This window comes from Mustela putorius, unplaced genomic scaffold, assembly GCF_011764305.1.
Source record: "Mustela putorius furo isolate JIRA1106 unplaced genomic scaffold, ASM1176430v1.1 tig00000129_pilon_pilon_pilon, whole genome shotgun sequence".
Taxonomy (NCBI): domain Eukaryota; kingdom Metazoa; phylum Chordata; class Mammalia; order Carnivora; family Mustelidae; genus Mustela; species Mustela putorius.
The window spans coordinates 36742303-36757262 of record NW_025421290.1 but is presented as its reverse complement, the minus strand read 5'-3'; the positions used below and the strand labels follow the sequence as shown (position 1 = coordinate 36757262).

Here is a 14960-nt window from a genome sequence, read left to right as displayed (position 1 = left end):
TAAAGATGGGCTCACAGTCCAAAAATGCAAAGCAAGGAAACAAAACACTGAGAACTGTCCAAGTCTAGTAAGTGGCAGCATCAAGATCTTGAGAAAATAGAATTATTAGAAATTGGGGCACCTGGGTGGCTCAGTCGGTTTAACGTCTATCTTCAGCTCAGGTCATGGTCCTGGGGTCCTGGGCTGGATCCCCACATCAGGCTCCCTGCTCGGTGGGGATCCTGCTTCTCCCTCTCCCTCTGCCTCTCCCCCACTCATGTGTGTGTGTGTGTGTGTGTGTGTGCGCGCGCGTGCGTGCGTGCACTCGCGCTCTCTCTCTCTCTCTCTGTCTCTAAAATAAATAAATCTTTTAGGGGCACCTGGCTGGTGTAGTCAATAGAGCATGCACCTCTTTATCTCAGGGTAGCTACAGCCCCACATGGGGGTAGAGAGTACTTAAAAAAAAAAAATCTAAAAAAAAAAGAAGACTATACCAAGTTATAATTCCACCAATGGAATATCTGTTTTCTGGTTATTAGCTAGTTTTTGGTGAATTCCTGGTTATTAGCAAGTTTTTTGTGAATCAGAATAAGTGAGTATATAGATGTTGAAGTCACAGTAGGTGGGTGCAAATCCTGGCTTTGACAGAAGGCAAGTTATCTAGCCCTTCTGTGATTCATTTTTCTCATTTATAAATGAGGAAGAATAATATTACCTACTTCAGACAGTGACTGTTGAGATGAAGTGAATTAAAATTTAGAACACCTAGAACAATACCTAGGACCTAAGAATTCAATAAGAGTTCATCACTGTTACTGTCTTTATTACATTCTCACGTTACTACTGAAATAAAACATCTTTTCCAGATGCTCATTTCCATTTTTATTTTCCTCTATGAAATGTCAAGTGTTCTATGGGATTGTTTGTATTATCGACTGTTAGAAACTATATATTATACATATTCACACTTGAATGTTAGAATGTTACCTATGGCTTTGCTTATGGAGTTTTCTTCCACAGATTTCTTATTAAGTTTGTATTTTTCACTATTGTCAATTCTTTTTTTTAAGTGATTTTTTTAAAAGATTTTATTTATTTATTTGACAGAGAGAGAGAGATCACAAGTACACAGAGAGGCAGGCAGAGAGAGAGGGAGAGGCAGGCTCCCCACCAAGCAGAGAGCCTGATGCAGAGAGCCCGATGCAGGGCTTGATCCCAGGACCCTGAGATCATGACCTGAGCCGAAGGCAGAGACTTAACAAACTGAGCCACCCAGGCACCCCACCATTGTCAATTCCTTCAAAAAAAAAAATGTTCATCATACTTTTTTATAGATTTGATTTTTGTAGTCCTGCTCAAAAAACTGTTTTCTACTTTGAATTTTAAAAATGTTTTTCTTAATTTTCTTCAAATGTTTTTGTGATTTTGTTTTTTCATTTAATCTTCAGTATAGCTAGAACTTGTTGTTCATGGCATGAGGAAGAGAAAGAATCAAACACTGTATTTCCAAAGCCAATAGCCAGGTGCCCCAACATCACCAACTGAATAATCTAGTCTTTACTGACTAATCAGAAACGTCACCTTTATTTTATATTAAACTTTCCTATACATACAGGTTTCTTTCTAGATTTTCTTTTCCATTTCATTAATCTCTGTGTCTATATCTATGTCAACACTACACTGGTTTAATATTTGTTTAGAATATTAAAATTACATGCCATGTGTTTTAGTTTAATGATTAGTTGTAATTAATAAAATATATCAAGTATACAATATGTAATATATTAGCTGTATAATTATATGACACAATATGTTTTATATTTGAGTGGACAAATTCTGACCTTCATTTTCAAAGTAATCTTGGCTATTCTCGTGCAATTTCTCCTCCAGCTGAATTTTAGAATCATCCTGTCAAGTTCCATAAAAAAAACAGAAACAAAAAAACCCAAACTGTTGCAATTTTGCTTGGGGTTATATTTAGATTAGATTAATTTAGGAAAGAATTGACGTATTCGAGATATTTAATGTCTTCACTTAAGAAGACAGTAGCAGGGGGTGCCTGGGTGGCTCAGTGGGTTAAAGCCTCTGCCTTCAGCTCAGGTCATGATCTCAGGGTCCTGGGATTGAGCCCCGCATCAGGCTCTCTCCTCAGCGGGGAGCCTGTTTCCCCCTCTCTCTCTGCCTGCCTCTCTGCATACTTGTGATCTCTCTCTCTGTCAAATAAATAAATAACATCTTAAAAAAAGAAGAAGAAGACAGTAGCAGGTTACAATTCTACCAATGGAAAATCTGTTTCCATATACGGTCTCCATTTTGGCTCTCAGCAAGTTATCTATAAATGAGGATGGCTAAATGTGTGGATGTTGATGTCAATGCTTGGGAAGAAATCCCAAGCACTAGGTTTGTCTCTGTTTCTTTAAGTCTTTATCTTCTTCAGTAAAGTAGTGTGCTTTTATTCCATTAGAAGTCTTGCACATTTCATATTAGATCCAGGTGTTTTATCATTTTATTCCTGCATGCACAGAATGCTTTTTCTATCATATATTCTAAGTGGCTATTACTGATATGTCTGAGAGCTATTAATTTCTGCACATTGATACTATATCCAGTCACTTCATTCATTCATTCATTCTTTCATTCATTTACTTAGAGAGTGCAAGTGGTGGGGAGGAGAGGAGGAGAGAGAGGGGGAGAGAGAATCTGAAGCAGGCTCCTCACTCAGCGCAGAGCCTGACATGAGACTCAGCACCCCGAGATCAGGACCTGAGCCGAAATCAAGAGTCAGACGCTTAACTGACTGAGCCACTCAGGTGCAAACTTCACCCCTGTCCAGTCACTTTATCGAGTCATTTTACTAGTCCTAACATTTGCATCAGTTAATTTTCTTGGATTATTTAGGTAGGTGACCTTGCCTTCAAATAATGGGAGTTTTGTCTCTTCTTTCCAGCATTTATAGCTCCAGTGACTTTTCTAGTTGCATCGGCTAAGACCTCTAATATAACGTTAACCTAATACGGAAACCTCTCTAAAAACACAAATTACCCAGTCCTACTCCAGGCTGCTGAATCAGAGTCTATAAAGGGAGGGATCTAGGCATCTGTATTTTATCAAACTTACAGCCAGCTCTACTATTTGTAACCATTGATGTAAAAATAATTTGAATAACTAGAAACCTAATTTTATACCTAGACTAGCTTATTATCTCATTTTATTGCACTGGTACAGATGCAACCAAGAAACATTTGTGTCTCAGTGGATTCATTCATTCGCTCAGTAAACGTTGACAGAACTCTGTTAGGTGCCAAGCACTGTTTGGGTGTTAAAGGTACACAGATTATTAAAACTTTAAAGGAGAAATTTGGGGATAAACTTCTATGTCATTTATTTTCCCGAAATCTTTTTTTTTTTTTTTTAAGATTTATTTACTTGAGAAAGTGCGTGTGAGTGGAGGAGAGGGGGGAAAGGGAAAGAATCCTCAAGCAGACTCCCTGCTGAGCACAGAGCCTGATGCAGGGCTCGATCCCAGAAGCTCAAGATCATGACCGGAACCAAAATCAAGAGTCAGATGCTCAGCCGACTGAGCCACCCAGGCACCCCAATTTTCCAGAAATCTTTTAAACTGTCTAGCAGTGCTGGGCTGAGAATAAATAAGGAGAGCACATGCCTCAGTCCCAGAATTTAAGGGGCACAGAAAAGCTCAGTAACCAAGTAAATAATACTGTGTTGCAATGTTTGTAAAAGTCAAAAACGATGTTAAAAAAAAAAAAAAAGTCTGTGCTGAACAAAATATCAACACTTCCAATATAAAACAAGATCCAAAGGGAACAGATTGTGGTGAGGAACAGGATATTGATAAACCCTCCCAGGGGCCATGCAAGGGCAGGGTCAGATGCTACCTTTATTTAAAATTTTAAAACTGTTCATCCTAGAAGTGTTGCGTTAATTTTTATTTTTAGAAATATTGCATTTTTAGAAATATTGCAATATTTCTAAAAATTCTTTTGTGAATAAAGATATTGCTCGTTGCGCTTAGGGAGCTGGGATTTTGCATGCAAAGGGCTCGCCTCACTTGGTCCCCTCTGGTCCTGGCTCTGCAACTGTAGTCTTATTTTTTTATCACACAACTAACTTTAGGCACCAAAGTAGGGTTTGGCGCCACCAGGGGGTGCACAGGGGCCGGTACACGGGCTCCTGGAACTCCTTGCCCTACCAAGGCAGAGCAAGGAAGATTAAAGAGAAAGGCAAACAGTTGCCTTCTTTTCTCGTATTTTCTTCCATATTCATATATTTGCTTAAGTACTTGCCACCTTTCTTATGGCTGATTGTTCCAAAAGGAAGAGCCTGGCAGGGCCAGGACTTGGGAGGGTAAGGGAGCCCTAGTCTGGACAGCCTTGAAAACGCCCCCCTCCCCTCCCCTTCACTGCAGGAAATAACTTCAGGGACGAATCCGCAGAACTGTTGTGCCAAGCCTTGTCGGTAAGAAGTGAGGGGCGGGTGCCACTGAGAGCCCTCTGGGCCATGGCCCTGGGCCATGTGGGGGGCCTGGTGGGTGGCTCCGGGCAGAGAAGAGAGAGTTCCACCCAAAAGTCTAGGGAGCTGGTGAGGATCTGGACTCTGCTGAGCCTGACAACAGCCACGGCAGCAGCAGGGCTGTTTGGATGGGACAAAACCCTCCCAGGGGCCATCAACCGTTATAGAAAATGCGCAAGAGAATATCTTCCGTCTAAATGATCTCGTCCACTCAATTTTTGGTGCTTGGGAGCCCTCCATCACACGGCCCTGAGATGAAAGAGGTATTTGCAGCCATAGAGATGACAAAAATCACCTCTCTACACGGTTTCTTTCTCCAGGCCAATTACCAAATCAAGACGCTGGATCTCAGCCACAACCAGTTCTCTGATAAGGGAGGAGAGTACGTGGGCCAGATGCTGGGTGAGTCCGCCACCGAGGGAAGGGTCCAGCAAAGGAGAGGCACTTGGCAGACGGTCGGTCACCTGTCAGGGCTGCATCCCCCTGTTTTTTATGGTTATTGAATGTTCAAATCATAAAGTGATGGGAGCCACACCCCAGACATTTTAAGTGGAGCTGACATCTGAATGTGGGCAGTTAACACTTTACAAAGATCAGAAAAGGAATAACTTGCTGACATCAGGGAGGCTAAGGGTGATTAAATAGGCACAGCAGGCAAAAACTGTAACCAAAATGATTCATTTGTTTGACAACGATAAGTTTAAAACTTGCCTCTGATAAAAAAATGTTATGGGACAATGTGAAAAGCCAAGCAGCAGACAGAGAGCACACACTAGCAGCATCCGATCATATACAAGATTTGTGTTCAGAATATTGATAAAAGATCCTGCAGATCCTTGGACAGTAAGGAACGCTCCCAGTAAAACAGTGATCCTACAGGCAGTGCAAAAAGAAAGCTAAATGCCTAAACTCTCTAGCAATTAGAGAAATGCAAAATAAAACAATGAAAAGATCCCCCTTGTCCTCTACCAAAGCTGCATAAATTTCAAGTCAGAGAATACCCAGTGCATTGAACCCAGGGGAGAAATAAGAACTCTCTGGCAGTTTTGGGGAGCAGTTTGACAGTATCTAGTAAAATTGAAAATGTATATATTCCATGATACAACATTCACCGGTGCATGTCTCAGCGACGCTCCTGCGCGTGCATAGACAGAGATGTCTGAGGAGTCTCGTTGCAGATTTGTTATAAGAAAAAAAAGAAAGAAACTAAATGTTCATTCCTAGGGGAAATGAGTAGAAAAGGGGATCACCGTTAGTGGGAGAGATGCTACTCTAGATGGGGTGGCGAGAAAAAGCCCCACAGGGAAGGTGGCTTTTTGTTGAAATCTGACTATCAAAGTAGAACCAGGTTCTGGAAGCTCAGCATGCCAGGCGGAAGGAGCAGAGCCTGGCAAGTCTGAGGAAGGGGGGCGGTGGGACGGGCGGCAGAGCAGGCAGGGGAGCGGGGAGGAGAGCGGGCAGGGGAAGCGTAATGGAAGGAGGAGGCCAGCCAGGTGGGCTGCCGCTGCTCAGCCGGGGCTTGGTGGGCTAAGACACGCATGAAGTCGTGTTCATCATCACATTCCCCACGTGATGGAAGTCGGCGCAGGGTGTTAGCGTCGGGGAGTGACACGGCTGGCTTTGCAGTTTAGAGGAACCGTTTTGTGAAGTTTATGCAGTTTTAGGAAGAACACAGCTGAGGACAACAAGACTCTTTTTTTTTTTTTAAGATTTTATTTATTTGACAGACAGAGATCGCAAGTAAGCAGAGAGGCAGGCAGAGAGAGAGAGAGGAGGAGGCAGGATCCCCGCCGAGCAGAGAGCCTGATGCGGGGCTCGATCCCAGGATGCTGGGATCACTACCTGAGCTGAAGGCAGAGGCTTAACCCAATGAGCCACCCAGGCGCCCCGACAACCAGACTCTTAAATACAGAGAACAAACTGGTGGCTGCTGGGATGAGGGTGGGGGACACGGGTGAGCTGGATGGAGGCAACTGAGAGGTACAAATGGCCAGTGATAAAACAAGTAAGTCATGGAGATGAAAAGTATAGCATAGAGAACATTGTCAATAGTATCTTAATGGCGTTGTCACTGTGGTGTCACTATGGTGACACTTGCCATGGTGAGCGCTAGATAATATATAGAATGGTTGCATCGATACGTCATACACCTGAAGCTAACGTAACACTGTATGCTAATTGCACTTTAATTAAAAAGTACAAATGTCAGAAAGAAGGTCAATTAGGAGACTAATACTGTAGTCCAGGCAAGAGGGGACCGTAGCAGGAGCTGAGGGAAAAGGTAGTAACAGAGGGGAGTGGAAGGATCCAGAACGGACTTTGGAAGTAAAGCCAAAAAGACTTGCAGATGTGGAGAATGAAGGAAAGGGAGCGAGAAAGATACAGGCCTGGTTATTTTGTTTCAGGAACTGGTTGGATGGTGGTGCCATTCACTTAGAAAGGGAAACTCAGGGAGTAAATATTACGGAGGGACAGGAGTCAGGAGCCAAGACTTCTGTTTTGGTCATGTGATGTTTGCCATGCCTGTCATCTGCGGTGAGACGTGTGGTCTGCTACATGGGTTTAGAACTTGGTGAACAGGTCAGGACTGGAGATCAGGACCTGGGAGTTAGAGGCATTGCAATGTATTCAAAACCATGGGGCAAGAGGAGATCATCGAGGCAAGGAGTGTGGATGGAGTTAAGATGGTGGCCATTGGACCAGTCTGACCTTCACGTGTCCCAGAGGGGAGGGGGAGCCTGAGCAGGAGTGGTCCACCTAAGTAGGGGGAAGGTGAGGTATCAAAGAGCCAAGCAAGGGATGCTTTCAGGAAGGAGAAAGTGGTCTCAGGTGGGTCAAGTGCTGCATAGACATCCAACAAGATGAGGTCAGAAAAGTGACTACAGGACCCGGCAGCATGAAGATAATTGGTGCCTGGATGAGAGCTGCGTTGGTGAAGGACCTGAGTTGAAGACCTGACTAGAGAAGGCGGAACTGAAAATGGGCCACAGAGACGTGAAATGGCAATGGGGGCGCCGCTTCCAGGAGCTTCTTGGAGATGAGGCTGCGGCAGAAGGACGGGTGACATGGAGGCAGGAAGACTCGTAACAACGGAAAATACTCACGGGAAGGAAAGAAGAAGAAACGGGTCGTGAGAAAGGAAGAGGAGGTAGTTGCAGGACAGAGTGCTTGAGAAGGCCGACAGAGGAGCTTTGGGGAAGGGAGACAAAAATAAAGCCAGAGAAAATCAGAGAGGGAGGCAAACCAGAAGAGCAAACTGTGGGCTGCTGGAGGGGCGAGGGGAGGAGGGATGGGGTAACCGGGTGATGGGCATGAAGGAGGGGACGCGATGTTACATGCAACCGATGATTCATGGACCTCTACCTCTGAAACGAATAATTCACTGCAAGTTAATTAGCTGAATTTAAATTAGAAAAGAAAGGAAATGCTGGCAGCCATGGAGTGAGGAACAGAGGGGCCGGGATAGCCTCTGAGAAATGTGTTGAGAGAGGGAGAGCCCGGAAGTGTGTGCTCGGGGTGACAGATGTGGGGGGCGGGTAGAAGGGGTAGGGAGTGGCGGAGGCTAGAGCTCTCCCATGTCACTGCTGCCACCTGCTCAGTGAGGTGTGAGCGACACCTTCCCCAAGAGAAGGGTCCAGGGCGATAGGTCAGAGGGGAGGAGCATAGTGCACCAGCCTTGTGGGGCAGTTGAAGTCCATCTGAAACCTGATTTTCAAATACGTTAAAACTAAATTTTAGGGGTACCTGGCTGGCTCAGTTGGTGGAGCCTGTAATTCTTGATCTCGGGGCTGTAGGTTCAAGCCCCATGTTGGGTACAGAGATAACTTAAAAATAAAATCATTTTTAAAAAACTATAAATTTGGGGTGCCTCGGTGTCTCAGTTGGTTAAGTGTCTGCCTTCGCCTCAGCTCATGATCTCAGCATCCCAGGACCAAGTCTTGCATAGGACTCTCTGCTCAGCAGACACTCTCTGCTCAGGCTGCTTCTCCCTCTCCCTCTGCCCCTCCCCCCTGCTTGTGTGCACGCTCTCTCTCTCAAATAAATAAATAAAATATTTTTTAAACAATAAATCAATAAAAACCCCTAAATTTTAAAACAACTTTAAAGTGAGACAGACTCCTATTGTATATGAGCTTTTTAAAAAATATTATTAAGGCAGCCAGTGATTCAGTGAGGCATCCTGTTAGACATTTTATATCAGTTTCCCCCAAAACCTTGTATGGGTTACTACCTCCACTTTCACAGCTAAGAAAACAGAAGTAAGGGAAGAATAAGGAGCCCACTGAAGGTCACACAGCTAGTCAGGGGTGAGAACAGAAGTCACATTTAAATGGTGTGGCCATCGAAGAGATGCAGGTGTACAAGGCACAGTAAGGGAGGAAACTGGCAGAGAAGAGGGAGTAGGAGTACGAAGAGAATGAAGGGAGGAAGTTTGTTCTCAAAACAGTGTAAGGTGATGTGCACTTTACTCAAAGTCCGTCCTGGTGGTTGACACAAGAGACAATCAGTACACAGCGCACTGACTGTGGAAAAGAACACCGAGTAAGACATTTTCCTGAGTCTAAGGGTGAAGGCCCTCCCTCCCGCCCAGCCAAGTTTCAAGGGTTCTTCAGCCCCTTTCCAACAGTGTCCTCAGCATAGCCGCCCTCCCCCAGTACAAATAACCATGATGATGAGTTTCAAGAGGATGTTTTCCCAACCCTAGGTAGCACGTAAGCAAAAATATTTTTTTAAAGACTTATTGATTGATTTTAGAGAGAGAAAGAGCTGGCGAAGGGGGAGAGGGAGAGAGTCCCAAGCAGACTCCCCCACTGAGTGCGGAGCCCAAAGCAGGGCTCGAACTTACGACCGTGAGATCATGACCTGAGCTGAAACCAAGAGTCAGACGCCTAATAGATTGTGCCCCCAAAATATTTTTAAGTTTAAAAAAAGTACAACTTCTATGCAAACTAGCTTCTAGATAAGCCTGGTGCCTCACCACTTAGAACTGATGGTGTCCCTAAAGCTTTCTGGAGGCTCCTCTGCTCCGTAGTTCTCCAAGAAAAACACATCGCGAGATATAATAGGCCATCACCGCCTCCCTGTGTAACTACAACCCTTGGGTTCCAACCATCTCTGTTAGTTGAAAGACTGCATGACATTCCGCCAGATGGATGTTTTTTATGTACTTGACCCTTCCCCTGTGAGTCAGGAATGTTGCTTTTCTAAGTGAGGCCACGGTTAAACACCTACAAGCATGAGACTCTTCTCATATCCTGCACCGTCTCCTTAGGAAGGGTCTCACAGGTGACATTGCTTGCATGATAGGGCACTCACAGTCCAAGAGCCAAATATCTGTGACCAGATCACATTTGCCAAATAGATTGTAGCCATCTGCTTGCCACCTGCAATATACAAATGGTATTGTTTTATTACATTGTTGCCAGCTTCAGGAGTCCTCTTACAATTGTGTCTTTCAGTGAATAACTGAAACATTATTGTCCTAGTGTCTTGCTTCGCATGATCGTTGAGTAGTTCTTATTCCCGGATGTCATGGACATCTGTCAACTCTGAGAATGGGTTCCCTGGGATTTGGGGAACACTAAGATGACTCCCTCCCTCCCCCAGCCCTCAATATAGGGCTCCAGTCACTGGATCTGAGCTGGAATCACTTCCACGTACGGGGAGCTGTGGCCTTGTGCAGCGGTCTCCGGGTAAGGCGCTCCCTGGCAGTGGTGTGTTGAGGCCGATGAGGACGTCCAGGGCCTCCCATCCCGCCATCTCGAGCCTCTTCCTCCTGACCCCGTGGATGAGTGCACCCCATGGTTGAGCTCTCATCCGATGCTTTCCCGTTGTTCGCATCCCTCCCACAATTCCTGGATGTGCTTTATTCTTTAGTATAAATCCTACTCTGGCAAATGTACCTTGCTGGGGTCTCGGTGGCATCTTTGGGAATACATTAAGAGGGCAGTTTCATTAGAGGGTAGGGAATGACCAGGTCCTGACTCCCTCCACCAGGAGGGATCTGGAAAATTCTGGCGGAGCTCTCCCTCCTGGAGACCCCTGGGCACCCACACTGGACAGCAGCAGGGGAGAGAAACCAGGGCCTGGTGGCTGGTGGAGTCACACGCAGCCTTGCTGCTGGCGCTGTTCTCTCCCCTCCCTGGAGGTTAATACGACCCTGCAGAAACTGGATCTCTCTATGAACGGCTTTGGGAACGAGGGGGCTACGGCCCTGGGGGAGGTCCTCAGACTCAACAACTCCCTGGTCTACCTAGACATCAGCTGCAATGACATCACCAACGACGGAGTCTCCAAAATCAGCAAAGGGCTGGAGGTCAACGAGAGCCTCAAAGTTCTGAAGGTGAAGTCTTCACTTAAGCTGGGAGCAGGGCATTTTACGTGTGTGTCCGTGTGTGTGCGCACGCGCGTTCAGGTGTGTGTGCGTGCATCATCTGTGTGTGTGTGTGTTTTTATGTTGGGCGGGGGCGGCAGGGTGATGGGGTTGCATGTTGCTGGGGAGAATTGTTAGGAAAATTCACCTTACACTTCACAACCCTAGTGTCACCCTCTGCTGTGCCCTGGCACATGGGCTCATCTCCCAACCCATCTTCCTTCCTCCCACCTGGGACTTTGCTCCACACTGAAGCCAGAGTGTGCGTTTTGAGCTTAAATCTCACTTCCACCCGGACCAGCATCTAGTCCCCTTCAGCTTAGACCCCCGCCTGGCTTCCTGTGGTTCAGAGCCAGTTCTCTCCTTCTGGTGTGCTTCTCCAGACTCAGTTTGGCCCAGCTCTCCCAGTGGCCTCGGCTCAGTCTCCCCTGTAATGCTCTTCCCCACTGTTCCCTGCCCCTACTTGAGTCACTGCCCCAGCTCAGTGCCCTGCTCCAGCAGCCGTCCTCTCGGACCCTCAGATCTCAGCTCACCCCTTCATGCAGAACTTGCCAGGTTCCTCCCTAGACTCTCATTCCAGTGACTCACTGACTGTCTGGTCACCCCCACTGGTGTGAGAGCTGCACCAGACCAAAGACTCTGTTTTCTTCTGCCCATTATTTTACCCCTTGTACCTATGGACACATAATAGATGCCCAATGAATGTCCTTTAATGAAAGAATGAATGCATCTTTCATTTTATTTGTAAAAAGACTTAATGTATTTATTTGACAGAGAGAAACAGGGAGAGAGGAAACACAAGTGGGGGAGTGGGGGAGGGAGAAGCAGTCTTCCCACTGAGCAGGGAGCCTGATGTGGGGCTCGATCCCAGGACCCTGGGATCATGACCTGAGCCGAAGTCAGATGGTTAACAACTGAGCCACCCAGGCATCCCTACATCTTTCATTGTAAATTGATTGGCTTATAGGGGTGCCTGCCTCTGCCGGTTGCCCCCACCCCTAGCTTGTATGCACTCTCTCTCTCTCTCTGTCAAATAAATACATAAAATCTTTAAAAATAAATAAATACATAGATTGGCTTATAGATGCTAAAATCTAACATAGAAGCTCCTGGGCGGGGCGCCTGGGTGGCTCAGTGGGTTAAAGCCTCTGCCTTTGGCTCAGGTCATGATCTCAGGGTCCTGGGATCGAGTCCCCCATCGGGCTCTCTGCTTGGCGGGGAGTCTGCTTCCCTTCCTCTCTCTCTCTCTGCCCACCTGTCTGCCTACTTGTGATCTCTCTGTCAAATTAAAAAAAAAAAAAAAGAAGCTCCTGGGCGGTTAGAAAACAGATGACAAAGGAGGCCTTCCATTACCAGTTTCCCTTTCTGGGGCTCCTGCCATGAGGCAGGTGCCTATCAGGGGGCTGGCTTCTTGCCCCCCACATGGCCCTCCAGCATGGGCTCCATGCGCGCCCCCTGTCAGATGGGAAAGCCGAACCTACGTGACCAGCTCAGGCCCTGCAGCTCGAGAGAGGCAAAGAAGTCAGCCTCGCCTGGCTTCCCGCTGCAACTCCAAATTCCTCAAGATGGGAGAGGGGGTGATTCGGGGGCCACAGATGTGGGGGTGCTGGTGGAGAAGGACAGGAGTTCGAAGTCAGTGACAGTGAACTGTCATCTCAGAGGACAGGCACCTCAGCACTGCAAAGAGGAAGCCAGCTTCCCAGCAGTGGAGGGAGCAGGGGGACCGGCTGGGGACCGCGAGAGGTGACAGTGAGGTCTGGCCCGAACCAGAGGAAGAGTAACTCAGAAGAGAGACTGACTGATGCAGCCTGCCTGGGATTCAGCCTCCGTGGAACCATGAAGCCAAGTTCAGAGCACCCGAATCGTAAAAGATTGAAACGTTGCCTCAGCAACATGACAACGGGGGTTTTCTCTACTGGGTGGGGTACTGGCGATTTTAACATTTTTTCTACCTCTCTTTGAATTTCTTGTATAATGACCATGGGTCACTGTTTAAATGTTTAAACATATTGTCATGTGTTTAAATATATGTAAAATTCTCTTAATGTTTTAAAATGAAAGGAAAAAGTTTTAAACACAACTTAAAACCTACCTCTCAGCTGGGGTGTAGGTGGGAGCCAGGTGAGTCTTGCGCCTGGAATGATCTCCTATTCTCCACGTCGAGCATGGCCCTCCTTTCCCTACTCTTGGAAAAAGAAGGATTTCCCCAGGGAAGTGTGTCAACCAAAGGCTTCTGAAGCTAAGCCTTAGGAAGTCCGTGTTCTCTCTCTCGAGTCCATCGGAGCCAGGGAAACACCGGACACAGAGTATGTGCTCAGTGAAAGTTCTGGAGGCCTCATGAAGATACCACCTGGCAGAAAGCCTACAATAATAATAACTAACATTCATTTGCTGCTTAGTGGGTACAAAGCATCCTTTTGAATGCTTTGCTTGAATTGATTTATTGGAACCTCAGAGTGGCCCGAAGCGATAGGTACCCAGTGGTCAGGGAATTAATCCAAGGCCAGCAAACTAGGAAGCAGAGCCACTGGGCTCTGTGTTCCTTGCTGTTAACCACTACACCAAGCTTCAGCAGCTCTCAGCTGCCTTGGGATCATGCCCTACGTGCTCAGCTAGGCCTTCATGGTCCCTGTGAAGCTCTGTGGCTCCTGCTCAAGAGATGTTTGCCATTGCCCAAACACCTCTGCACCTTTGCACTTGCCTTCCCCTGTCTGCTTTGGTACATCTCATTCCCTCTTCTGGTCCTGCCCCCGCTTCTTCCAGACCTGAAGAATCCCCATTATTTCTGCAAGGCTTACCTCAAGTGTCCCCTCCCCAGTGTTGGATGCCCCTTTCCTAGCTTCCGCGGTACCAGGGTGTGCCTCTGTCACTGCCCTCATGCACTTCTGATGCCGTTCACACGTTTGCCTGCGGCCCCCTCTAGACTGGAAGCTGAGGGAAGGCAGAGACCTGTCCTGTCTGCCTGTGCGTCCCTTAGCACGTTTCCCAGCAACTGGCACATGGTAGGTTTGCTGGCTGGCTGGACGGACGAACAGATAGATGAATGGATGAGCAGTGAGACGGACAAGCAGATGGGTGTCTGGACAAACAGACAGGGAGACAGGTGCTTGCAGAGAAGTCTGGGTGGAAGACAGAGATGACAATTTGATGGGAAGTAACGGAAGCCGTGCTCTGAGCCTGCCTCTCCTGTCCCCACCTTATCCCTTGCATCTCTCGTCCCTCTTCCCACAGCTTTTCCTGAACCCTGTGAGTATGGATGGGGCTGTTTCACTTATCCTGTCCCTCAAGAGGAACCCCAAATCCAAGATGGAAGAGATCGACATTTCCGTGAGTGATCAGACGGCGCTTGCTAGCACCAGGGCGCACGCCGGGGGCACCAAGAGCTCTATCCCTCCCACAAGTGCTCCCGTGACAAGGTCACTCCTTTTGGAGTACAACTTGGCCCTCTCTCGGGGTCCTTTTAGCAGGAGTAGCCACTCCCTCCGTAACTTCACGGTGTGACATCCCAGACCGGAGCGCGGGTGGGTCTGGGAGCAGAAAGAGCAGAGACCGAGAAGGGATCCCCAGAGCAGCCTTCGATCACCGCCAGCCCAGCTCATGGACAGCCCTGGCTCCAGGACGGTTCCAGAACCACAGAACTTTTAGAATCTGTGTAGTTAACACACACATAATCTGTATTTGTATCCCATGACATGGGCCCCCTGAGAGTAGAAGGTAAGGGTTAACCCCCCGATGGAGGAGGAGGCCCGAGGAAGAGACGACACTGGGCCAGGTGTTCTTGCCTGGATCATCAGACAGGCGGCGGCTGGTCCTCCGCTTTATACCGGTCCCTCCCCGCCCCCCAAGTGAGCTTCTATGCCCCAGCTCATCGGACCCCACTCTGGGAGGTGGGTGGAGTTTTCTCATGTTCCAGAGCGACCATGACCACAATATTGCAGTCCAGGGGCTCACACGATAGAAATGTATTATCTCACAGTTCCGTAAACCAAGGCCCAGGATCAAGGTGTTGGCAGGATTGACTCCTGCAGAGGACTATGAGGAGGAGGGTTTGATGCTTCTCCCAGCTTCTGGCCATTTG

The 14960-nt window shown here is 47.3% G+C and overlaps 1 protein-coding gene across 9 annotated transcripts in view; it reads left to right on the top strand.

The window, feature by feature from the left end:
* Window positions 1-14960, top strand: part of LRRC74A (leucine rich repeat containing 74A) — a 33668-nt gene that overhangs the window by 9964 nt on the left and 8744 nt on the right. For all 9 annotated transcript variants that reach the window (XM_045071992.1, XM_045071971.1, XM_045071979.1 and 6 more), the window contains 5 exons: window positions 4406-4455; window positions 4830-4911; window positions 10117-10202; window positions 10658-10852; window positions 14114-14209. In XM_045071992.1, the coding sequence (XP_044927927.1) occupies window positions 4406-4455; window positions 4830-4911; window positions 10117-10202; window positions 10658-10852; window positions 14114-14209 (509 nt within the window). The remainder of the gene's footprint in view (window positions 1-4405; window positions 4456-4829; window positions 4912-10116; window positions 10203-10657; window positions 10853-14113; window positions 14210-14960) is intronic.